Source organism: Musca domestica, unplaced genomic scaffold (genome assembly GCF_030504385.1).
Source record: "Musca domestica strain aabys unplaced genomic scaffold, Musca_domestica.polishedcontigs.V.1.1 9, whole genome shotgun sequence".
Classification (NCBI taxonomy): domain Eukaryota; kingdom Metazoa; phylum Arthropoda; class Insecta; order Diptera; family Muscidae; genus Musca; species Musca domestica.
Genome location: NW_026712435.1, coordinates 10,103,262 through 10,128,460, shown reverse-complemented (window position 1 = coordinate 10,128,460; position 25,199 = coordinate 10,103,262). Strand labels below are relative to the sequence as shown.

At 38.8% G+C, this 25,199-nt stretch overlaps 3 protein-coding genes across 3 annotated transcripts; 2 read left to right on the top strand and 1 right to left on the bottom strand.

The window, feature by feature from the left end:
• Positions 1–5,028: 5,028 nt before the first annotated feature.
• On the top strand, positions 5,029–9,433 carry LOC101898340 (heat shock protein 67B1). Its single transcript, XM_005190041.4, has one exon. It carries the CDS (start codon positions 5,849–5,851, stop codon positions 7,880–7,882), a length of 2,034 nt encoding a protein of 677 aa, XP_005190098.1. The 5' UTR covers positions 5,029–5,848; the 3' UTR covers positions 7,883–9,433.
• A 4,680-nt stretch (positions 9,434–14,113) lies between these two features.
• LOC101898517 (heat shock protein 27) lies at positions 14,114–15,040 on the top strand. The gene has a single exon (XM_005190042.4). The coding sequence runs from the start codon at positions 14,258–14,260 to the stop codon at positions 14,840–14,842; it is 585 nt and encodes a 194-aa protein (XP_005190099.1). The 5' UTR covers positions 14,114–14,257; the 3' UTR covers positions 14,843–15,040.
• A 4,887-nt stretch (positions 15,041–19,927) lies between these two features.
• LOC101898687 (heat shock protein 22) lies at positions 19,928–20,676 on the bottom strand. The gene has a single exon (XM_005190043.4). The coding sequence runs from the start codon at positions 20,559–20,561 to the stop codon at positions 20,064–20,066; it is 498 nt and encodes a 165-aa protein (XP_005190100.1). The 5' UTR covers positions 20,562–20,676; the 3' UTR covers positions 19,928–20,063.
• Between the last annotated feature and the right edge of the window lie 4,523 nt (positions 20,677–25,199).

The window sequence follows — 25,199 nt, the reverse complement described above, 5'->3', positions numbered from 1 at the left end:
GCTTAATTTCGACTGATTGCATGATTTTTCCTTCTTCATTCTACCATGAAAAAAGGTAATAATATTATCCTAGCAAAAGCTGGGCAATGACAGAGGAACGGTTCCAAACGTATCATTGTCTTGGCAACAAAACCTATTTTCCTCACATCCTGTTTTGTGCTGATGCGTTTGTAGACTCTGGTAACCTGTCAATATACTTGTCAGTCTACTAATTCCTGCTTTAATTATCACAATTAAGCTATTTGTGGCCAGATATACAATGTTCTGTCACGGGAGTTAAAAATACCGAATTATAGACTATTACGTTAGTAGCTAAAATCATCAACACATTGTGAATTCTAAATACCGAATTTTAAGTTATTCACCTACAAAAGCTAAACTCGTCAAAACACGGATTATGTGGCGGTTTGATTATATGGGGCTGTACGAAAACGTTGATCTTTACGAACTTGACAGCTCTTGGCAAAATCCCAGCTCCATATCACATTTCGTTTCTTTCATTTAATTACAAAAAACAGACGAACGGAAGGACATGGCTAATCATTTTGAATTTTTGGTCTTGTTGGGTCTAAAATTTTTATTTCGAACAGTTACAAACGGAATGACAAGCCAGGATATAAAAATGATTACAAAAGTCTTCTTCACGATGGAGAGAAATCCATGGTACTATCAAACAAGTAAAGTTGAGTTTAATACTTATATCCGGTAAAAAATTCTGCTGTTCACTTTGTTATATTTAACTTCATTGAAAACGGGTATTAACTTGTCAAATGTAAAATGGTGGAGATGAATTTGAACATATGATTACACATTTTTCACAGCTATGCGGAGGTCTTTTGCAAAAAAAAAAAAAAACTTATTATCCTAATGTACATTTTTGTTCATATGTGTACATTATTTTATGTGCCTTTATTTGCCGGCAAATTTCCAGTCAGTTTTCCATCGAAACTGGTTCTCATTTTGCCGGCATTGTGTCTTTGCCGTGTTATTGTTGTATTTTTATTGTAAGCCACTTTAGGCTTATCTCATTTAAAGCTTACGACAGAGAGAAAAAGAGAGAGAGAGAGAGAGAAAGACTATTTTTCCGATTTTTGTGTCTTTAAGTGCCCATCTATCCATGAAAAATGTGCTGAAGATCTATTAACGCAATTACCTACAAGGTCCAAGTCCAAAAGAGATGTACTCATCTAGGTAGTGTTTGTAAGAATTTGCTACGAACGGGATAGACATATAAATGTCAATAATTAAAACTGGAGCTGGAGCCCCTTTTGCGCATGGAAAAGTTCCAAAGTTCACCCCAGTCAGTTTGTGTCACATATACGTACATACAAACCAACAAACACACACACATGCTATTAAATAGTGAATTTCCAGTTGCCGGTTTTTAAGAGAAACTAGTTTTCAGTTTGCCGGTATCATTACTTCGTCTGCGCTACTTGGAAACTGTTGTTGTGCCTTCATATGCACATCGTTACTTCTTCGCTATATCGAAAACGAGTTGTAAAAATTGCCAACATTTCGTGCTGAACTTGAATTCGCATCTGAAAATGTATCCAAATTTACGACATGCAGAATGTACATCGTCTGTGCCCCATTCGTGGGTAGATATGCACGTAGAAGGAGATGTATACATTTACTTGCAAAAATATGCACATGGATGTAGGTATGAGGGTACATACGTGTGTGTACGAATGTACCCATGGCCTGGATGGTTTTCTTGTTGTCTTTTTATTCGTTTCGTTTTTACATATGGTACAGAGGTAGCTGTATTTTACTGGGACGAATGAAAAGTGGATGAAAACTACAGAAATGAAAAATACAAAACTTCCAACACGATTATTGAGCTTTTCGGTAAATTCCTCCAATGTCCTTTTCCGTCCCGTTTATCTTGCAACGTAACAAAATTGCCACAAGATGTCAGAAAAGCGAAACGACTTTAACGAAATGCTGCGTGCAAAAATAGCAAATAGGGGAAAATATGTGGAGACACAGTTTCAAACAGAAAAATGTTAGTATTAACTAGTTAAGAAGCAGCTTTTTACCCTCCACCATTTGGAAGAGACTTGCAATTTTTCAAAAAAAAAAAAAAAAAAAAAAAAAAAAAAAATCAATGGGAAAATATCGCTCAAATGAAACCCGTTATACGGGGGCTATACGAAGACGTGATCCTGCATAAGTAATTTGTGTCATAGGCTGTAGTAACTGTTCCGAACTTTATATACGAAATTTGAAACAATTCCGGTGAATAATGTCGCAAAAATCATGAAAATACCGAATATCGGGGGATACCGTTATATGGGGGGTATACAATATCGTGGACCTATATAGACAAGTCTCTTCTAGGGAATAAAGTACTCACAAAGGACTTCACTTCATCAAAATACCGAATAAAGGGTACCGTTATATGGGGGCTATACGATATCGTGGTCCTATATAGACAATTCTCTTTCAGGGTGTAAAGTACTGACTAAGAACTCCTTGTTTAAAATTTCCGACAATTCCATTAGAAAATGTCGCTAAAATCATCAAAATGCCGAATATAGGGGGGTGCCGCTGTATATGGGCTATACGATATCGTGGACCTATATAGATAATTCTCTTCCAGGGGATAAAGTACTCACAAGGAAGTCCTTGTGTGAATTCAATTCAGACAATTCCATTGAGTAATTTGGCTACAATCATCAAAATACCGAATATCGGGAAGCACCTTTATATAGGTGGTACACGATATCGTGGACCGATGTAGCCCATCTTCGAACTTGGTCTGCCTGCAGACAAGAGACAGATATGTGCAAAATTTTAGCTTCCAAGCGTTAATTCGTGATTACAAGAGACAGAGCTAAATCGTCTTAAGTTGAGAATACATAAAACTCTTTTTTGAATGACTTAAGTCATCGGCTGGATTCTTCGGAAAATAACAAAGGAGCATAGGGCCAAAATCGAACTAAGTCAACCTAAACTCAACCTCCTTTGTTTCTATACAAAGAAGCCAGCCGATGGCGTAAACCTTTTAAGTATTATCACATTTATTTAAGACGGTATGAATTACGTAGAAATTGAGCAGAGTCCATGACTTAGCCCAAACTATACACATCGGAATGTTAGCCAACTAAAGTCAAATCTAATGCTGAACTTGCACCTACATCGAGATGCAAAGCCGAAGAACATCCACATACCTTTATGCGTCTCTGAAGGTGAGAACACATAGAACTAGTTTTTTACAGTCATCGACTGGCTTCTTTATAAAAGGAACGTAAGGCTGGAAATACATAAAGAGCATATTTGGCTCGCTTAAGTCATCGGCTGGCTCCTTTGTTCATTTCCGAAGAAGCCAGCCGATGACTTATGCCAGCCAGATAAGCGCTTTATGTATTCCCACCTTAAGGTTATCAAGGATAAATTATATTCTGAAATTGGCCTAACCTAACCTAAAGCTCCTTTGTTCTTTTACGAAGAAGCCAGGCAATGACTTAATCCAGTAAAAAGGTCTTTTATTTGATTACACCTTTATTTTTCATTTCTGGCTTAAGTCACCGATTGGCTTCTTCGTAATAGAACAAAGGAGCGTAAGGCACAGAAGTATAAATTACGGATCGAAATTGAACTAAGCCGACCTAAAACAACTTTGTTCTTTTACGAAAAAACCAGCCGATGACTTATAGGTGCAAGCATGGTACAATGAAGACAAGGTAGCGTATAGCAATCACCTGAAAACGATTTCTTCTTATGATAGTCTAGTAATGGGTGATGTACCAGAAGGGGTTCGCAGTTATATGCCACCTTCACAACAGATCTTGTGTTAGCAAAAATGTTTGTATGTGTGATAATTGAAGAGAGTTGGATGCTTATTTCGCTTTCTTTGAGCGTTTTGTTTTTCAAAATCCGGAACCCTGTGTGGGGGAGGTACCAGAAGAAATGGTCCGATCTCTACCATCTTTCTAACAAATATTGTCTTAATAATTCAATTCAATTCAAATTTATTGAGTCTTTTTTTTAACACGAAAATTTACAATTTTGAAGTGAAGAAAGAAATACTTAAAACTATAATGTTTTGTTTTAATGACTAAAGCTGGGAATACATAAAGCGCTTATTTGACTGGCTTAAGTCATCGGTTGGCTTCTTCGGAAATGAACAAAGGAGCCTAGGGCCAAAATCGAACTAGCTTAACCTAAAACTCCCTTGTTCATTTACGAAGAAGCCAGCCGATGACTTAAGCCAGCCAAATATGCGCTTTATGTATTTCCAGCCTAAAGCGTATTATCAGCGTCTGGCTTTACAAAAAATTGTTAATTAGTGTTTACTAAACTAAGTGTGTATATCGTGCTTGCTCCCGGCACTACAATGTATTGTGTTAATAGAAATAGTAAGATGTGCCAAATCTGAATGGAATCGGGTGTCAATTTCGCGTTTTATGAGCTTCATGGATATTCAGAATATTGACCTGTTGTGGGGGAAGTGACAGAAAAAGTCTATTGAGACGATCGGACTCTTACATCACATTTTATAAGAGTTGTAATTATTCAAAATTTGACCCTTTGTGAGGGAAGTACTTGATGGAGTGGACCGATATTGTCCATTTTCGCACCTGACCTAGCACTGATGCAAATATTAGGATTTGCAACGTTCGAGCAAAATCGGATTATCCTTTCTCTTCCTATGCCGTAAATTATTTTCTATGAATATTTTGACCATTTGTGGGGGAGGTACCGGAAGGAGTGGACCGATATAGCCTACCTCCGAACTCGATCTAAGTTTGACAATGATATTACTATGTACCAAGTTTGGATTAAAACGGATCTCCCTTCGAGAGATATCGTGATCACTAAGTAGACAGACAGGCTGGCGGACGAATCTGGTCCAAAGAGACCTATGGTTTGAAACCGTTGTTTCGATGTGGTACCTTTTGGCCTGTGGATAGGAAGAAAGATGGTTCAAAAGTAATCTCGATTAGGTTAATCCTTACAAAGTATACAAGTCATTTTGCGATGACACTGCTAATCTGAGTTATTCAAAAAATCTCAAAACTGAGACAAACTGACAGACAGACAGACACACATACCAGTCACTCCTCACAGGCACGCCCGCACCCACCGCAATTACACAATGGACATGTATGGCATGCATATGGACAGCTCGGTTGTACGAATTGCTCTTCGAATGCAGGAATGAAATGCAAGCTAGAGAGCTGATACCGGTGTGTAGCAAAGGGCCAACTGGAAAGGAGAAGACGCAAAAAGAAATGGTAAAACAAAAAGACAACAAAAAGCCGACACACGCAAACACACACACGGACACACGCGCGACATTCCATGCAAATACACACATTTCCATTCAGCACTGCAAACTGGTTTGGAAAAGGGAAGCAGCGACAGATATTCAGCCGTGGCGGTCGGTCGTGCCTTCCATTTCAGCTGCGAACTGCTGCAAATACATAAACCAGTTAAGAAAATCATCGACGGGCGTGTTGTGTGTTTCTGGCGACGACAACGACGACGCCGTATCACTCGGCGATTGCATTCAAACGGTTTCAGACCAGACGGAAGAATAAAAATTTTGTGTAAACCGAGTGAGTGAGCGACCGACTGACCAAACGACAGATCGACACACAGACAGTGCCAAAGTCAAAGCCAGCCAGTGGTGTCAGTGTGTGTTCAACCATTCAAAGCCCAGACTGGAGCTGAGCCTAGTGATTTTTTTGCTGTCGCCATTGCCTGAAGAAGCCTTCAGATACAGAGCGTGTCGCGAAAGAAAAAATCAATTGTTCATCGCGAAAAAAGAATAGCCCGGTGAAAATTTTCCAAAATCCCTTTGAGAAGAAAATTGAAAAATCGACTAAAGCTACGGAAAATGTCTCTGATTCCATTCATATTGGATTTGGCCGATGAGCTCCACGAATTCAGCCGTTGCTTGGCCAATGGAATCGATATCAACGATTTCGGATTTGGTCTCTATACTGGTTCCGAGCAACAAAATCAATCGCAACCCCCATCAGCTTCAACATCACAACAACAGCAGCAGAGTCCCAGACGTAGCCGGACCTCATCGTTTTCCTCGTTTTGGATGCCGACGAAACGCCATCATCCATACAATCGCATCAAAAGTGCCTGCTGTGGCAAAAGCGCTGGCGAGGAGGGCGGCGCCACGGGCACCAACGCCACCACTGCCAGTCCTGAAAAAGACGCTACCCCAGTGCCAACACCGAACAAGACAGCTTCCTATTCGGTGGTCAATAAGAACGGCTTCCAGGTCAGCATGAATGTGAAGCAATTTGCTCCGAACGAGTTGTCGGTGAAAACAATCGATAATTGCATCGTGGTAGAGGGTCGCCACGACGACAAGGAGGATGGCCATGGTGTCATTTCGAGGCACTTTGTACGCAAGTACATGCTGCCAAAGGGATACGATCCCAAGGATGTGATGTCGACTCTATCTTCGGATGGCATTTTGACTGTAAAGGCTCCGCCACCTCCTCCGCCTAGTGCAAAGGTTGACGAGCCGAACGAACGAATTGTGGAAATTCAGCCGACACCTGGACCAACCCAAGTGGTGCCAGCCACCGTGTCTGCAGGGGCACAGCCTAAAGAGCAGACGAAAAAGCCATTATCTCCAGCGGCTCGCGAAGAGTGTCAATTGCCAGAGAAGAGACAAAAACTCGATGTGGCCCAACAGCAGCAGCCGCAGATGGATAAAAAGCAGGAGGTGGTGCAGGAGGAACAAGACACAGTGAAACAGCAGCAAGCTCCTCCAACACAAACAATACCGGCAACAAAAACAACACAATCGCAATCCACATCGACTCCACCACAATCGCCATCATCGGGGGATGCAGCAGCTGCCGGGGCTGGTGCACTTAACGACAATGAGAAAGTTGAGGAGGAACAAACAGCTGAAATTGATGATAAACAACAGCAACAACAACATCAGCAAAAAGAAGACGACCGAGTCGATGGAAAGGGGGAGCAACAACAGCAAACAGAGGAAGAAATAACTGATGTAGAGACTAACAATGCCGTGGCTGCCATTACAACTGCTGAAGAAGATAAGACTGAAAATCAGCTGGAAACTAAAGAGTCTGCCATGGAAATCGATGAGACTGAAAACAACAAAACTGCTGAAGCAGACGAGGAAGGTGGCGAGGAACGAGACATGGTGGAGAAAAAACTGCCCGAAACTAACGGCAGCGACAACATCGGAGAGATTGCCGAAGCAATTGAACCGGCTGCCGAGTCCTGCACCAACACAACTACCAGTTCCGCTGAAAAAAGTAACGACGAAGTTCCTGCTGAGGCTGTGAGTGAAGCTGATGGCCAACCCCCAGAGTCCAATGCCATGGAAGTGGATGGTGATGATGATGTGGCAGAACAGACAAACAATACAGCAGCTGATGAAGATGCGACGAATGTTGGTGCCGGCGAGGACAAACTGAAGGAGGGCGAGAAGGAAAAGAAAGCCGATGACAAATGCCCAGAAACAGCTGAAAATTCCAACTCCACACCAATAAACAATGACAAAGAAGACAATAAAGCAAACTCCAAGTCAACCGGCGAAACTCCAGCTGACGCCGCGGACTCGGTTGCTGCTGAATCTGCCAATGACAAAGTGTCTGATGCAGAAACAGCTGTAGACACCACCACAGCCACAGCCACTACCATTGCCACAGACATTGATGTTGCCCTACTCAAAAAGGCTGCCGCAACAGCTGACGCTGCCGAAATCACAGCTGCTGCAGAAAATGCTTTGCTCTCGGAATCCATGGATGGCATTGCAACCACTGACTCGCCAGTGGATACCGTTGAGTGTTCTCTCTTTGCCAAGTCATTGGGAAATGGAAATAGTAATTCAGCAGCAGCCCTAGTGGCCAAGGAAGAAGTCGCAAACTAGACAACGCCAGAGCTCTCCCTGTCACTTTTTGTTTTAGGTAAAGTGACAGCATAGAACTGAGAACAACAAATGAGAGACTATTATTGTAATGCAGATTTTATTGCGGAATTTTTTCCTCTCTCACTCTCTATCTGCCGCCAAACACTGACTCAACGAAGGAACGAACGAACGTACGAAGAAAAATGGAGCTCTGGGAAGTGCGCATTAACTCAACAGATACAATGAACGACACACAAACACACACACACACAATCACTCACTCCAATCCACACAAACACACACATGCACACGCAATTCATCCAGTCACGATGATACAGATACTATTTCGCCAGAAGAGGAGTACTTAATTTTGCCAACAACCGAAACACCATCAACCGCAAAAAAAAAAAAAAAAAACAAAGAATTAAATCAACCAAGAGGAAAACAACAACAATAACAACAACAACAACAACGGCGTAGCGTAGTGGCGCCAACAAAAACGTCAGCTAAGCTGTCGGCGGCGGCAGCAACAACAATACCTTAGACATAATCTATAACAACAACAACAACCAGCCGTACGTAGCAACAGTATAAAGCCCGGGCCGTAGCAGAACCGGAAACAGAGGCAAAAGCAGCGGCTTCTTGACTCAGGCGCAATGCTCTGCAGCCCGTATTCCTAATTTTCCTATGCTCTTATTAATGAAATATACCTATACATATATGCATATTATTATTATTTTTTTATTATTATTATTGAAAATTATTATTCCTATCCTAGGATGTAGAAATCAATTATGGAAATAATTCTTAAGTTTTTTTTTTTTACTATTATTATTATCCTTATCATCATCATCATCGTCGACTACAGGAGGTTATGTTTTAGGCCAAACAACAGCAGCAACAATTCCATTGTCCCTCGATTAACCATCAGGAGCACAGGCAGACAGACGACAGACAGACAAACAGACATACCGACCGACAGACCGGCACTCTCACTATTGGATTGGATGAATGAACCGCTGCTAACCGATTGGGAATTGGAGAACATTTTCAGATGTTAAATTAAGCAGAGATTCCAGCTTTTATTTGAACTTTAAAAAAGTATTAATTTTAAGTATTTACATAATGAATAAAAACAAAAAGAACAACAACAACAAGAAGAAGAAGATGAAGATGAAGAGAAAAATATATAAAAACGAAAAATTATTAATGAAAACACACAAAAACGATATACATACATAAATTGCGATCAAATCAATGAATTAAGAAAAATAAAACAAAAACAATTGAAATAAAACAAAAACAAAGAAAAAGAAATACCGATATTATGAATATTAAAGGAAAGTAAACAATGAAGAAAGATAGAACAACAACAACAACACTTACATAATGGTAATCTCCATGGCAGAAAGCCATTCAACATTCAAAGAATTAATTGATGATTAACATCGTCATCATCTTCGGCGTCGTTGGAACGTCGTCAGAACGACGAAAATGGTATTACATAAATAAATGAAATAAAAATCTTAAACTACATAAATTATTGTATGTGAGAATAAATAAATTTCAAAATGTGTGTTTTATTTTTGGACTCTGTTCACTTAGCTGTTTTGTGTTTGCCAAAAGTCCTTTCTTCCGTTCATTACGTTTGTAGTTTTGAAGAGAGAAAGCGAAACCTCATACCACCATAGTATTCCGTTTGTAACGCTTCAAAATGTACATTTTAGACCCCACAAAGTATATATATACTTGATCAGCATAAAATTCTATGTCGATTCAGCGATGTCCGTCCGTCTGCGGAAATCACTCTAGCTTCCGAACAAAATGAAATATGTTGATAAAATTTTACTCAAATGTATATTATGTCTGCAGGACTTTTTGTATTGAAAATGGGTCATGTTTGATATAGCCCCCATATAATGGCACCTCCCTATTTTGGGTATTTTAGTGATTTAAGCGACATTATTCATCGGAATTGTTTCAAATTTGGTATTTGAAGTTTGTATTGGATACTACAGCCTACGACAGAAAATTGTTATGTGCAGGCCCACTGCTTCGTATAGCACCTATATAACAGTATCTCCAAATATTCGGTATTTTGATTGTTTTAGCGTCATTATTCACCGGAATTGTTTCAAATTTTCTACTTGAAGTTCGTAATGGATACTACAGCCTAAGACAGAAAATTGTCTCTGCAGGTACACGTCTTCGTATAGCCCCCATATAACGGTAATCCCCGATATCCGATATTTTGATGATTTTAGCGACATTATGAACCGGAATTACTTCAAATTTGGTATTTGAAGTTCGTAATCGATGCTACAGCCTTAGACAGAAAATTGTCTGTGCGAGTCCACGTCCACGTCTTCGTATAGCCCCCATATAACGGTAACCCCCTATATTCGGTATTTTTTCAGCTATATTATTCACCGATTTTTTTTTTCAAGTTTCGCATTTGAATATTCTAATATTCTAATGGCTTATAACAAAAGTTGCCTCTGCAGGTCCACGTCGTCATATAGACCTTAATATAACTGCTACATTTGGTATTTTTAAAATTTTAGTAACATTTTTAACGGATTTTATTTTTCTGAAAATTGCCAAATTCCTTCCAAATGGTAGAGGGTATTCAAAGATCGACCCGGCTGAACTTACAGATTTTTTAATTGTTTATAACCTCTAAACATATAATGTACAGTTCCAGGCAAATGACGACAAATTAAAGCATACCCTTAAGGCTTTAAGAATTCAGAATTCTTTAAGAATATTAGACGTGGCTAAATGAAGAATTCCATGTGGCTAAATGTAGAATTCCATACGGAATCATTTGAAATTGAATTTTATGGTAATTTTTCTAATGTCAACACATTTTTTCGGATTTTTTAATATTGAATATTCACAATTTTATATTTTTTCTGCCACATTAGGATTCGGATTTTGGTCAATTTTGCTACTATTTACGACATTACTTTTTACATGAAACTACTTCTCTCTTCTCTATGAAAACAAAATATTTCTATGAGCCTAGAAAAGTATTTTTTTCACAAATCCATGGCCGTAAAAAATTATCCTGTTATAAATGCATCTAAAAATCCATTATTTTCAAATTTTCAATATCGTATATTTACGATATATGGATTTTCACTATAAATTAATTTTTTCCTGCCACATTTAAACTATATTCCAAAATTCAATCCATGATTTGGTTTTAGATCACTTTTATAATATCGTAAATGTACGATATTGTATTTTTTGTACATGTAATTAATATTTAGGAAGAAAATCCATAGGAAATCATTTGAAATTGAATTTTCAGCTAAATTTTCCCAATATCAACATATAATTTTCCAATGTCGAACAAAACTAAACACATTCTAAAATTTGATGCTATTTCCGGCATTTTAGTTTTCTTCAATAAAATTAAAAAAAAATGTAAAAATTATGGGGTTTGACTTTGTTGCAGATAAAAAAACTGCAATAAGTCAAATTCCAAAATTTTTAAATTTTTCTTAATTTTATTGAATGAAAGCAAAAAATGTCGGAAATAGCATCAAATTTTAGAATAAGTTTAGATTTGTTCGAATTGGTCACCTTTGGCACGAATTATGGCCTTTGAACGGCCAATGAAACCGTCACACGCTTGCTTTCCTAAATACTTCAGACACAATAGTTGGACTATTGGTATCCGGAGATTTTGGTGGCTACTCTTGGGTGGCTCGTGCTGAGTCCTGTTAGAATGTCCAAGGTCTGCAGTCAAATTATATGCGTGCCCAAAGCTTTAATACACCCTCCAGAATATTTTCGCGATAATATTCGGCATTTATTCTGATGCCACGGCCGATTAATACGAGCGGAGAGCGACCGTCGGCTGTTATGGCGGCCCACACCATCACCATGGCCGGCGCTTGAGTTCTGGTGGCCAACTGAAGGTGCAAATTTTCAGCTGACCTCTTTGGCCAGTAAACACTATCATTTTGTTTGGTTACAAACTGCTGGACAACGAATGTTTTTTCATCGGAGAAACCCAAATTCCGCAGTTCACCACTTTCGGCCAAGCGAAGCAACTCTTTAGCTCTTTTGGGTCTATTTTCTTCCTGTTGCGGTGTAAGATCTTGCACTTTTTAGAATTTTAATTTATGCTGATGTTGCTGTTTTCTTCCGTCCACTTCCTTGACGTTGAGCTACGCGACCAGTATCGCAGTAACGAGCGATGGTACGAGACACATTTAAATGCTGGAGTGCTCTAACGATAGCCACTTGTGGTTTTCCAGCCAAATATCAAAAAAATCGCACTATCACGCTTGAGTTCTATCACGAATAACTTTTTTTTCTGGAAAATTCTCACCAAGGTGCTTTTGTACGCTTGTAAACAATATAATAAGCTGTCACTGGAATACTGTTATTAGCTGTCGGGCGAGAATGTATATTAAAATCTCAACTACATAGCGTATACGTCACGTGAATCCTATTCATAAATCCAGTGGATAGTATTTGACGTATATGCTATTGAATTGACATTTGAGATCGAGTTGATACAAACGTACTTCAAAATTCTTCAATGCGTAGATGCGCTTTATGCAATAAAGTTGAGAATACATAACACGCTTTTCTGGCTAGCTTAAGTCATCGGTTGGCTTCTTCGTAGAGGAACAAAGGGGTTTTAGGTTGACTTAGTTCGATTTTGGCCCTACGCTCCTTTATTCTTTTCCGAAGAAGCCAGCCGATGACTTAAAGGTGAGAACACATAAAACGCCTTTTTGACTGGCTTAAGTCATCGGCTGGCTTCTTCGAAAAAGAACTAAGGAGCGAAAGGCCAACATCGAACTAAGTCAACCTTAAAGTGAGAGTACATAAACAGCTTAAAGTCTTCAGTTGGCATATTTTGTGACATATCAAATCCTCAAATCCTGCCGTCTTTGTTTTTTATAATTTGACACAAAAAAGCCTAGCCATGATGCCAAGCTGCTTAGCGTACCCTCACCTTAAGTCAGATAAAAAAGCGACTTAAGCCAGTCAAAAAAAAAAGGTTTAATGTAGTCTCACCCATGGTAGAAAAATACAGGTAGATGCATCAACGCTTGGGAACATTGATATGTCAAAAAAATTAATTTTTTTTTCAAATGAAAGTAGATTTTTATATGCTTTCTTATACTACGTCATACCAAAGACCTAAAATGGTAAAGACTAGACAAAATGCATTTTGAGCAAATGGTTTGTGTCTACGATACATAGAGTAACAGCTCATGGCAGAGACATGTTAATATAAAAACCACTATTACAGAAACGGATATCAAATAAAAATTTGAAAAATCCAAAATTTTGGTTTCAAAATTCTATTTCATGGACCTTTCCGAAAATTTGCACATTGCTTTGGCGGTTTAAATCAGTTAACATTTGTAACGATGTTGTTATGATATCGTAACAACAGAGGTATTTTCACAGGGTTACCATATCTTGACTCTGTCTTGTCCTATCTTTACACTTCTATGTCTTTGGTCATACGGAGGATAGGATATTACACATTTTTACAAATTTAAATAATTTTTCATGCAACATTTTCAATTCCAAATTTGGTTTGACAGTTCATTGTCCCAGCAGCTGTGTCGATGCGTCTACCTATATTCTTCTACCAATGTCTCATCTTAAAAACTAACCTCTAGTTTTTGGTCAATAATAGACTGCTTATCCGACCTTTTATGCAAACAGTAAACAACAAGTACACACATTTTGACATTCCGCCATGTTTACTTTAATGGTGTATTCTCAATTTATGTGCAAATGATCCTATCCGCCATTTTTATATGGCCCGACCTGTAACCCATTATTGTCGGTACATTCTATTACAACTGAACAAATCTGTCTGTCATCTGAAGCACCTTTTTTCTGTAATTTTTCACATCGAAATGGCCAACTTTCTAATGGTAGAAATCAAAACACATGAATCACTTCTCTTGGCCGTTGTGGTCTTTTGGGCAGCTTGCGTCACAGGAAACACTGAAAGAAAACATTTGTTGCAAAGCTTTCGCCAGGGACTTTTGTGGTGACTAATGGCCTGTGCACAGTAATGCCAAATTCATAATTCTCGTATTGCGGGTCAGAACGTCATTATGAAGTAGCCAGCCACTAGTCGTCAATGCCATCAATCGGATGGATGGATAGATGGATGAGAGGCGGACGAAACATCCGAAAATTGTTGTTCTTGAGGAACTTGTCCACAACAAAATTGAAAATGTTTACCTTTGTGCAAGTATCTCGGGCGAGTGCATTTTATTCAGTTGCCAAACCTTTTAGTCAACACACACGCGAATAGAATCGAACAGCTGCCGCGGTTGCTGCTGCTGTGGCTGCTTTTGAAAAAAGAAAATAATTATTGCTCGACAGGCCAAGAAGACGACAATGTCACTGGTGCCAACGACATACCATGATCTTGCGCGTGAATTCGATCGTCCGCCGCTGTATTATCCGCCATACGATTTTCATTTGTATCCCTACCTTTGGGATGATCCGCGTTTGTGGTGGCCCTCGACGAATTCATTGCTGAGACCAATGGACGAGTTAGTTACACGTCGCGTACGCAACCAATCGATTCAGTCGCATCTGCTGGATTGGGCCTATCCCCTGCGCTGGGACAACTACTACAACGGAGAACGAGTCCATATCGACGACAAGGGTTTTCGCGTCGAGATAGATGTGCGTCAATTCAAGCCCCACGAAATTACGGTCAAAACCACCGACGACTATGTCGTTGTGGAGGGAAAACATGCTCGACGCAACGATGGCAACGGCCTTGTGGAACGACATTTCCTCCGCAAGTATCTCCTGCCCCGCGGATTCAATGCCAACGAGGTGATTTCGGATCTATCCTCTGATGGTATTTTAAGCATCAAGGCGCCACCTCCACCGCCAGTGAAATACTACAAACCAGGTGAACGCTTGGTCAAGGTCCATGAAACTGGTAAACTTGCTCTGCCATGGAAATAGGCAGCGCGAAGTGAAAATTAGTGGATAATAAAAGTGCAAGTGCAAACGGGGAGAGAGTGTGATCATCGTGATTAGCCAAAATAAAAAAGAAAATAAATCTTGTTGTTGTTGTTGTTGTTGTTATCTGTGTAATGTGCATCATAATAATGTGCAGATGTTTGTTTCAATTGTAGCGGAAATAAAGCAAATTCGATTCAAGGTCACAATGTAGTCTATATTTATCTGACAATTTCAACTTACGTCCATGCCCGATTGAAATCGATGTGTGTATGTATGTGTATTTGTGGGTGTATAAATAAAATTATTATTAATAATTTAATTGTGTCTTGATTCATTTGGACCGTTTCAAAACGGTCTTTAAATCCTTTTTCAGCACCGAATATGTTTTCATAAGATGCATTACAGTGCGTTTAGATACGAAATGTTATCAGGTTTAACCCGCATTAACGGGTTTAATTGCTTAATCCGCATTTATTCGACCAGATTAGACTATAGTTATTTTAAATCGACTCGATTTGAAATATATGCAGGGATAAAGAAAACGGCAACGAAGTCAAACGCCATATTTTTTTACACCCTCCACCATACTATGGAGGGTATATTAACTTTGTCATTCCGTTTGTAACTCCTCGAAATACTCACGTCAGACACAACAAAGTATATATATTCTTGATCAGCGTAAAATTCTAAGTCGATTTAGCGATGTCCGTCTGTCTGTCCGTCTGTCTGTTGTAATCACGCTATCTTTCGAACGAATTGAGATACAAGGCTAAAATTTTGCACACAGGTTTATTTTTACAGTAGGCAGGTTAATTTCGTAAATGGGCCATGTAGGTCCACGTTTTCATATAGCCCCCATATAACGGTACCTCCCGATATTCGGTATTTGACCGGAATTGTTTCAAATTTGGTATTTGAAGTTCGAAATGGATACTACAGCCTAAGACAGAAAATTGTCTGTGCAGGTCCACGTCTTCGTATAGCCCCCATATAACGGTACCTCCCGATATTCGGTATTTCGATGATTTTAGCGACATTATTCACCGGAATAGTTTCAAATTTAGTATTTGAGGTTCGAAATAGATACTACAGCCTAAGACAGAAAATTGTCTGTGCAGGTCCACGTCTTCGTATAGCCCCCATATAACTGTACCTCCCGATATTGGTGATTTTAGCGTCTTTATTCACCAAAATTGTTTAAAATTACGCATTTAGAGTTCGTAATGGAAACTCCAGTCTGTGACAGAAAATTGTCTATGCAGGTCCAGGTCTCGTATAGGCCCCATATACCAGTACCTCCCTATATTCGGTATTTTGACGAGTTTAGGCACAATACTCACCGAAGTTGTTTGAAATGTCGTATTTGAAGTTCGTAATGGATGCTACAGAATATGACAAAAATTGTCTACGCAGGTTCAGGTCTTCGCACAGCTCCGATATAACGGTACCTCCCTATATTCTATACTTTGATGATTTTAACTACATTATTCGCGTTTATTTCAAGTTCCGAATTTGAATTTGGTAATGACTCATGACAAATAATGCCTATGTAGGTCCACGTCGTATAGACCCCAATATAAGAACTATATTCGGTATTTTTAAAATTTTACCAAATTTTTTTCAGGATTTTATTTCCAAATTCATTTCAAATGGTGGAGGGTATTCAAAGTTCGGCCCGGCCGAACTTACTGCTTTTTAACTTGTTTTTTTTTTAATTTTATTGAATGAAAGCAAAAATGTCGGAAATAGCAACAAATTTTAGACTAAGTTTAGATTTTTTCGAATTCGTCATTTTTGCCACGAACGGCCATTGAAACCGTCACCCGCTGCCCTACTGTTGCTCTGCGATTGCTTGAGGTGATCGACACTTTGGTATTTTTTAGTGCCAACCTTGCTTTCCAAAATACTTCTTTCATTTTGTAACCATTCTTGGGTGGCGCGTGTTGATTGTCCAAGGTGTGCGGCCAAGATGTTTGCCTGCTCAAGGCTTTAATGCGGAGGCTTACGAACGGAGAGCGACCATCGGCTGTTATGGCAGCCCACACCATCACCATGGCTGACGCTTGAGTTCTCGAGGCCAACCGAAGGTGCACATTTGCAGCTGACCTCTTTGGCAAGGAAACACGATTATTTTGTTTTTTTACAAACTGCTGGACAACGAATGTTTTCTCGTCGGAGAAAACCAAAGCGATGTAAGTTCTTGGCTCATTTTTCAATATTTGCCGAATGGAATATTGCGATATGTTCAGCTCACGAGCCATCTTTCGGCCACTGCGACGCGGTTTTCGATCAAGTCGCTTCTTTACTAGTCGAACCATTTGTGCTGATGTTGCTGTTTTCTTCCGTCCACTTCCTTGACGACGGGCTACGCTACCAATATCACGGTAACGAACGATGGTACAAGACACAAAAGATTTATTCACATTTAAAAGCTGGAGTGCTCTAACCATAGCCAGCCAAATATGAAGAAAATTCTCAACAAAATGCTTTTGTGCGCTTGTAAACAATGTAATGGGCTTAGAAATGACAGCAATCTGAAGTTAGTTGCAGTTTTTTCATCTCACCCTGTATATGTAGCACAACCAGAAGGTAGTGTAAGTTCACTAGGACTATTAAACTGCAACTCTATATTAGAACCTTTTTTGTCGAATAGACTTTAAATGGATGCAACAATTGCGCCCTGTTTCAGAACTCCAACAAATTACGAAATGCTGCAACGATAACCCGTGGTACAATAAGAAGGTAGAACAGCTCTTTAAAAAGTACAAAAATACAGGCCTGGGTCTATGCCCGCTTTCTGTCAAGAGCATATGCAACAAGTTGTTCCCAATATTCGGTATTTTGATTTAGCGGCATTATTCTGTAACGACAGGATTTCTCCCCTTGGGTTAGGATAACTCGTCGCTCTCCAGGGGTTCGTACAGAAATCTTATTTGTTGGGACAGAAAGAGAAAGACGCTGGTTTTAGTGTTATATGGCAAATAAAAATGATTTTTATAGTCTTCGGTTCGGGATTGGAAGTGGGTCTTCAACTCGAGACCTGGATAAGTACTCGAGACACGGGATAGGGACACTGGATTTGGGTGCTGAGGATTCGGAATGGATTCAGTACTTAGAGACCTGGGTATTCAAGGGTATGGTTGTAAGAGACCTTAATGAGTACTCAAGCACTGCCAGGATCTAGAATACGGTTGCAAGAGACCGGAACGAATTTGGTTATTTTCAAAAAAATAAAATCCGTTAAAAATTCGGTTAAAATCTTAAAAATACCGAATGTAGCCGTTATATTAGGGTCTATACGACGTCGTGGACCTGCATAGGCAACTTTTGTCATAAGCTATTACAATATTCAAATGCGTCCTGACAGACGGACGGACATCGCTAAATCGACTTAGTGGGGTCTAAAATGTATATTTCGAGGTGTTACAAACGGAATATTTATTGGAGTAATAGATATGCTGATATACCGAGTTTATTACTCCGAGTGAATTACTCTTGAATATGAAAAAAATCTATTCAATTTGGGCTATTACATGTATGGAGAGCAATAACCGTAAAATCAGATGTATATCGAGGCTATATAAAAATCTGTACCGATCTCGATAAAATTTGGCAGATGTATTTTGAACAGTATCTGATGCCCGCTATCAAATATCATTATTGGGGGATGCATATTACGCATGTGAGGGACTTTAATACCAAATCGGATGAAACATATATGTGGGAGCTATAGTTATATTTGAACCGATTTACACCAAATTTGCAGTACTGGTTTCTAGGACGGATTCAGTCGGAATTGCCAAACTTCCATTCCATTCGGGCCAACATTAGCCATTTGGTGCTCAATAAATCTGATATCGGATAAAGATATATATGGGAGCTATATCCTAATCTGATGCAATCTCAAATAAACTTGACAGAGGTATGTTCGAAATCCTTAAGTTATCTTGTATCAAATACAATTCTTGTGGAGTGCATATTATGGGTGACTTTAAACCCTTTAAACCCTAAATCGGATGAAACCCCATATATATGAACAGATTTTCACCTAATTTAATGTACTTGCTTCTAGACTGACTTCCGTCGGATATGCCAAAATGTAGGTCATTTAGACTTGTTGGTCATTTGGTGGTATTGACCGAAATCAGTTGAAGATATATATTGGAGCTGTATATTAATTTGAACCATGAAAAACCAATAGGTTTCGTCCTTGAGCAAACAAATATAGTTTTGCAAAATTGCATCTCAATCGGATAATAAATGTGACCTGCATTTTGTTCACAAAAAATACATGGAGACGGACTGACATGCATAAATCGACTCAGAAAAGGGATACTATGAAGATCCTCAAAAGTAACTATGGGCCTATCTCGCTTCCCTCTCCATGTTACAAACAAATGACAAATACCCTTACCGTAGGGTCTAAAAACTGAGCTTTCTCCCTCCGAAGTTTCAAAATAGTTAGTCTCTTGTTTTTCCACAAAACTGGCTAAATGGAAGGGGATGTATTGTCGTAATGTTTCTAAAGAGATCTGGCCGGTGATCTCCGAAAGGAGGTCAAGGTCACTTATATCCATGACGAAGCTGGACTTGAAGCTTGTGGTAAGCCTAATTACAGGACACTGCAACATTAAGGCCATGACATCCAAGTGGATACTGCAGGACAAGGAAGAAACTGAGACGGTGGAACACTTACTCTGCTACTGCCCAACCCTTATAGGGGCGAGACAGAGGCTACTGGGTAGGCAAATTCTACCGGATTTGTCCTCCCTCTCCGACACCGAACCAGCAGTCGTTCTTCAGTTAGCCAGGCGACTAAAATGGCTAAAGACGATGCGTTAACACACCGTGGACACAAACTTACTAATTTCTCTATTCGCTATACAATTTCTTATTTCTTCACTCTTAGCTACTCATTTCTTTGGCTTTCTCTATTCTACTCTCGTATTTTCCTAATTAGGATAAATACAAAGGACCAAAAGGTCTCCGAGTGGAGTGGTTATTTTCTTACAACCGCGCATCCTTTAACCTAACCTAATCTGTCTTTCCACAATTCCATTTCCATCCACATATAAAACCCAATAATTAATTAATTAAACATCGCGCTTGTTTAGTTTGTTTCTTTTTTCATTGTTTATTCGTAAAACTATTTGAAAATACTTTGCTAACTACAACTAAATCAGTCCAATATTTTGTATCTGGGCTTAGACAGACGCATTAATCACTTCTTATTTTCCGAACTTTTGGCATCTTCGCCAGATTTTATAGAAGCCGTTTCGGTACGCTGTATCGGAATTTCACGAGCCTTTTCCTCAATTTGCGGTTTCGGCACACTAACAGTTAGAATACCATCTGAGGTTAAAGTTGACATGGCCTTGTCGGACTCATAGCCCTTTGGCAGAGTAAAACGTCGCACAAAATGACGGGATATATAGCCACCTTCCGTATCTTGGTGCTGCTCCGATTTGCCCTCCACAATAACGCTATTCTCCACTACCTTCACGGACAATTCTTCCGGCTTGAATTCCGAAACATTTATCGATACTTGGTAGCCATCCTTGTTGAACCGGCTCATGTCCTCTTCGAGCATGCGATTCATATGGGCAAAAGGAGCCCAACGGTAACTGGTAGTCCAAGGATATTCGAAAAAGGGCGACGATGGCATAGCCAAACGTCTTAAATCCTCCGCCATACGCCACAGTATTGGTAGAGTACGCATTCTGATAATTGGACACTGATTTTTAGAGAGGTTTAGTTGTGAAATTAGTTTTATTCGCTCTTATCTTTCTTCTTATTCGCTTTCTTTCCAACTGATTACGGTAATTTACAAATCGCGCCTTTTTATACTTACCTCCTATTTGCGCGCATTGCACATAAAGAGAACGACGGAGGGGGAGCGAGAGAGCATGCAATATCATTGTATGTGTGTGTTTCTCTTTTTTCAGACATCTCTTATCTCATTGGAAATTTTCTCGAGTTTACTCAAAGCTTTTAGAATTTCTATGAGCAACGAGAGTGCAACAGTTGACATGTGCAGTGAGTCAGTCAATGAATTGCGACAATTTTATTGATTTTGAAAATACCTAGATTTTTAGGTCATTGACCGAATATTCAGGAACGGTCTGGGTTGGTTCTATTCTGTATGCATTTCCATTGCAAGTTTTGGTGTTTCATTTTCGTTTTTAAATCAAGTTTTTTAAATTCGATTTTAGACTTGATCTTGTTTTTCATTGTTTGTTTTAATTTCAATTTTATATTTTTTATACCCTCCACCATACATAGTATGGATAGTATATTAAGTTCGTCATTCCGTTTGTAACTCAACGAAATAATAATTTTAGACCCAACAAAGTATAAACATATATTCTTGATCAGCGTAAAATTCTAAGACGATTTAGCCCTGTCCGCCCGTCTGTTTAAATCATGCTACAGTCAAAATGAATTAAGATTGGAAGCTAAAATTTTGCAAAAATCTGTCTTTTGTCTGCAGGCAGGTCAAGTTCGAAGATAGGCTATTTTGGTCCACAATATCGTATAGCCCCAATATAACTGTATACCCCGACATTCGTTATTTTCATGATTTTAACCACATTTTTCAATGAAATTGTCTGAAATTCTACACAAGGAGTTCTTTATACGTACTTTACCCCATGGGAGTGAATTATTTATATCGGTCCATGATATCGTATAGCCCCCATATAACGGTATCCCCGATTTTCGGTATTTTGATGATTTTAGCCACATTTTTCAACGGAATTGTCTTAAAATCCACAAAAGGAGTTCCTTGGGAGTACATTACCCTCTGGAAGAGAATTGTCTATATAGGTCCACAATATCATATATCCCTTATATAAAGGTTCCTCCCGAAATTCGGTATTTTGATGATTTTTGCAACGTTATTCACCGGAATTGTTTCAAATTTCGTATACAAATTAATTATGCAGGACCACGTCTTCGAAAAGCCCCCGTGCTATAGGAATGCATTTGGGTAGAAGTACTTATTGTTGGCTTACAACTTCGAACACCAAATACTGGGAGAATTCTGGAACAGAGCAAATAAAAAATAATTAATTCTTTAAACGACAACGTCTTACATGGTGAACTGTTTTGCGGATTAAAATCAAACTTAGAATTCCTGAATATATTTGGCTGTAAGGCATATGCATGGATTCGAAAGAAAAGGAGGGAACAACTAGACCCCAAAAGCAAGCACTTAACTATGATAGGGTATTTACCAAATGGATATAAACTACAGGGTGAGATGAAAAAACTGCAACCAAATTCAGATTGCTGTTATTTCTAAGCCACTCGTCAGACAGCTGTTAAAATTATTCCTGTGACAGCTCATTATATTGTTTACAAGCGTACAAAAGCATTTTGCAGCAAAGTTATTCGTGATGGAATTCAAGCGTGATAGTGTAATTTCGTTATATTTGGCTGGAAAACCACAAGTGGCTATCGTTAGAGCACTCCAGTATTTAAATGTGAATAAATCTTTTGTGTCTCGTACCATCGCTCGTTACCGTGATACTGGTAGCGTGGCCCGACATCAAGGAAGTGGATGGAAGAAAACAGCAACATCAGCAGAAATGGTTCGAAAAGTAAAGAAGCGAATAGATCAAAACCCGCGTCGCAGTGGCCAAAAAATGGCTCGTGAGCTGAACATATCGCAATATTCCATTCGGCAAACATTGAAAAATGAGCTCGGGGTAAAGCCAAGTGCAAGAACTTACACCGCAACAGGAAGAAAATAGACTCACAGAGCTAAAGAGTTGCTTCGCTTGGCCTTGGAAAGTGGTGAACTGCCAAATTTTGTTTTCTCCGATGAGAAAACATTCGATGTCCAGCAGTTTGTAAACAAACAAAATGATCGTGTTTACTTGCCAAAGAAGTCGGCTGAAAATGTGCACCTTCGGTTGGCCACCGGCTATGGCCATGGTCGCTCTCCGCTCGTATTAATTGACCGTGGCATCAGAATAAATGCCGAATATTATCGCGAAATATTCTGCAGAGTGTATTAAAGCCTTGGGCACGCAAACATTTTGGCCGCAGACCTAGGACATTTCAACAGGACTCGGCACGCGCCACTCAAAAATGGTTACAAAATGAGGTTCCTCGCTTCATTTCCAGCGCACAATGGTCACCGAAAATCTCCGGATGCCAATCCGTTGGACTATTGTGTCTGGAGTATTTTGGAAAGCAAAGTTGGCACTGAAAAATACCAAAGTGTCGATCACCTCAAGCAAGCGCTTCACCGGGAATGGGGCAAAATACCGCAGAGCAACATTCGGGCAGCGTGTGACGGTTTTATTGGCCGTTTGAAGGCCATAATTCGTACCAAAGGTGACCAATTCGAACAAATCTAAACTTATTCTAAAATTTGATGCTATTTCCGACATTTTTCGCTTTCATTCAATGAAATTAAAAAAAAATGTAAAATTATGGCATTTGACTTTGTTGCAGTGTTTTATCTCACCCCGTATGTATGCAAATACCTTGGGTGTGTCTGATTACTTTTCCTGCAGGAATTGTCCAGCAACTTCTTTTTGAGAGAGTTAGGTAGTCTTATTCTCTTTTGCAAGAAAACTATGAAAAGTAAACATGCGGAATTCTTGCTAAAACTTGCAAGAAATAAGCTAGTTTGTCAAAACAAAGCAAATTGCGCTTGCGATTTCCAAAATAAAGAAGTTTTTAAATGGCTTGTCCAAATATAAAACACCGGAAGGGGAAGATCTTTTGTGTTAACAGACGACTTCTAGCCATTTGCAAAAATGTATACAAATTTTAGGATAATCAGACACACCTCTTATTTATATCGAGCAAAGGGCTATTTAAATTGTCAATCCGTCAATTTCATTGATAATACGCCAAATAAACGCGTAATTTATGTGTCGGCTTAATGCTGTCCTAATGAATAAATTGATCTGTGTTAGGTTTAAGAACACGGACGGATAATAGTTTAACACATCCAAATTAGGAGCATGATAAACAAACTACCCGCGATCAAAAATTACTGACACAAAAAACTAAAGATTATTAATTGAACTAAAAAAAATAAATATTCGATTATTATTTACTTCGATATTCAGAAATTAAATTTAAACAGACGATGGTGAATTGAAGAGAAATCTGACTGTTTACATTTTCGAAAAATGTGTAGGTATCGTCATGAGATATTATTTAATGCAAATGTTATTTTCAAAAATGTTTCATATTAGACTAATAAAAACAGCAAACAATAAAAATTATAAATATAAATAACTAGCTGGCCCGGTCCGCGTTGCCGGCCCATAGTTTTTGTCTATTATGCATATTTGTCAAAGCATGATTATTCAAAGATATGAATGTTATTAATGTTCACGTACTGGTCGATTAGTTTTTAATTTTTAGTCAAATGAGCAGTAATTTGGAATTTACTGTACTTTGTACAACTCGTAATTGAGGGCTAATTGATTTAAGAATAGGCAAAGTTAATTACTTTTTTGAACCCATTAGCACCTCAGATTGTGCATTAGAGTCCTCATAAGTCCCCCTAACCATGTCGGTCTGTTTGTCCGCCAAAAGGTGGACTTGAGGGGATACTATTACATGGAGAAAATCCTAAAATTTGTAGATATGTTGAAATTTTTGTGTAAGATTTTCATCCCCAAATACTCATTTTTAGCCAAATCCTTTGAAATATGGTAAAATGCGAAACATCGACCTACATTGAAAACTTTCTTCACCCCTTATAATCCAAGATGACAAATAGAGGCCAAATCAAAAATATAGCTATTTTACATCCATTGCCGTAAGATGGGAATTAATTTTATTTGCCATTTAAATTGTAAGTTGGAGTCCATATTTTTCATCATAGTATAATTTAATGACGATTCAACAAATATTCGGTCCCGTGCTACTTTTTTATATTTGTAATTTGTTCATGTTTTCACAATTTATTTCATATAGATGTATATCCCAAATCTACGTTCCCAACCAATATTCTCTTGGGGGTTACAAATTCAATAGAATACAATTTTTTCTTTTCTGACCACACATTAGATGTGAAAGTGGACTTGGGGATACTCCAATGTGGGGACTTTACATGAATAAATTTCTATGTGGCAATTATCTGTACGATGGTTCCTTACCCCAGGGTAGCATAAATAAAATTTTTTAGTGGTCAAGACCAATATGGGCCCTACTCCGAAAATTTTATGCGAAGAGGTTCTCTACCCCCCTTAGAAACAAAGATGCCAAATAAGGGCCAAAAATAGAAGAAAATGGCGAAGACTCCAAAAATGGCTTAAATCATACGATGATTATTTATGATCGATATCATGACCTGCTAAAGCGATTTAAGGTATCTTAAATGTTC

Excerpts from the sequence above, each read along its gene's own strand:
- LOC101898340 (XM_005190041.4), top strand. The coding sequence starts at position 5,849 with ATGTCTCTGATTCCATTCATATTGGATTTGGCCGATGAGCTCCACGAA.
- LOC101898517 (XM_005190042.4), top strand. The coding sequence starts at position 14,258 with ATGTCACTGGTGCCAACGACATACCATGATCTTGCGCGTGAATTCGAT.
- LOC101898687 (XM_005190043.4), bottom strand. The coding sequence starts at position 20,561 with ATGCGTACTCTACCAATACTGTGGCGTATGGCGGAGGATTTAAGACGT.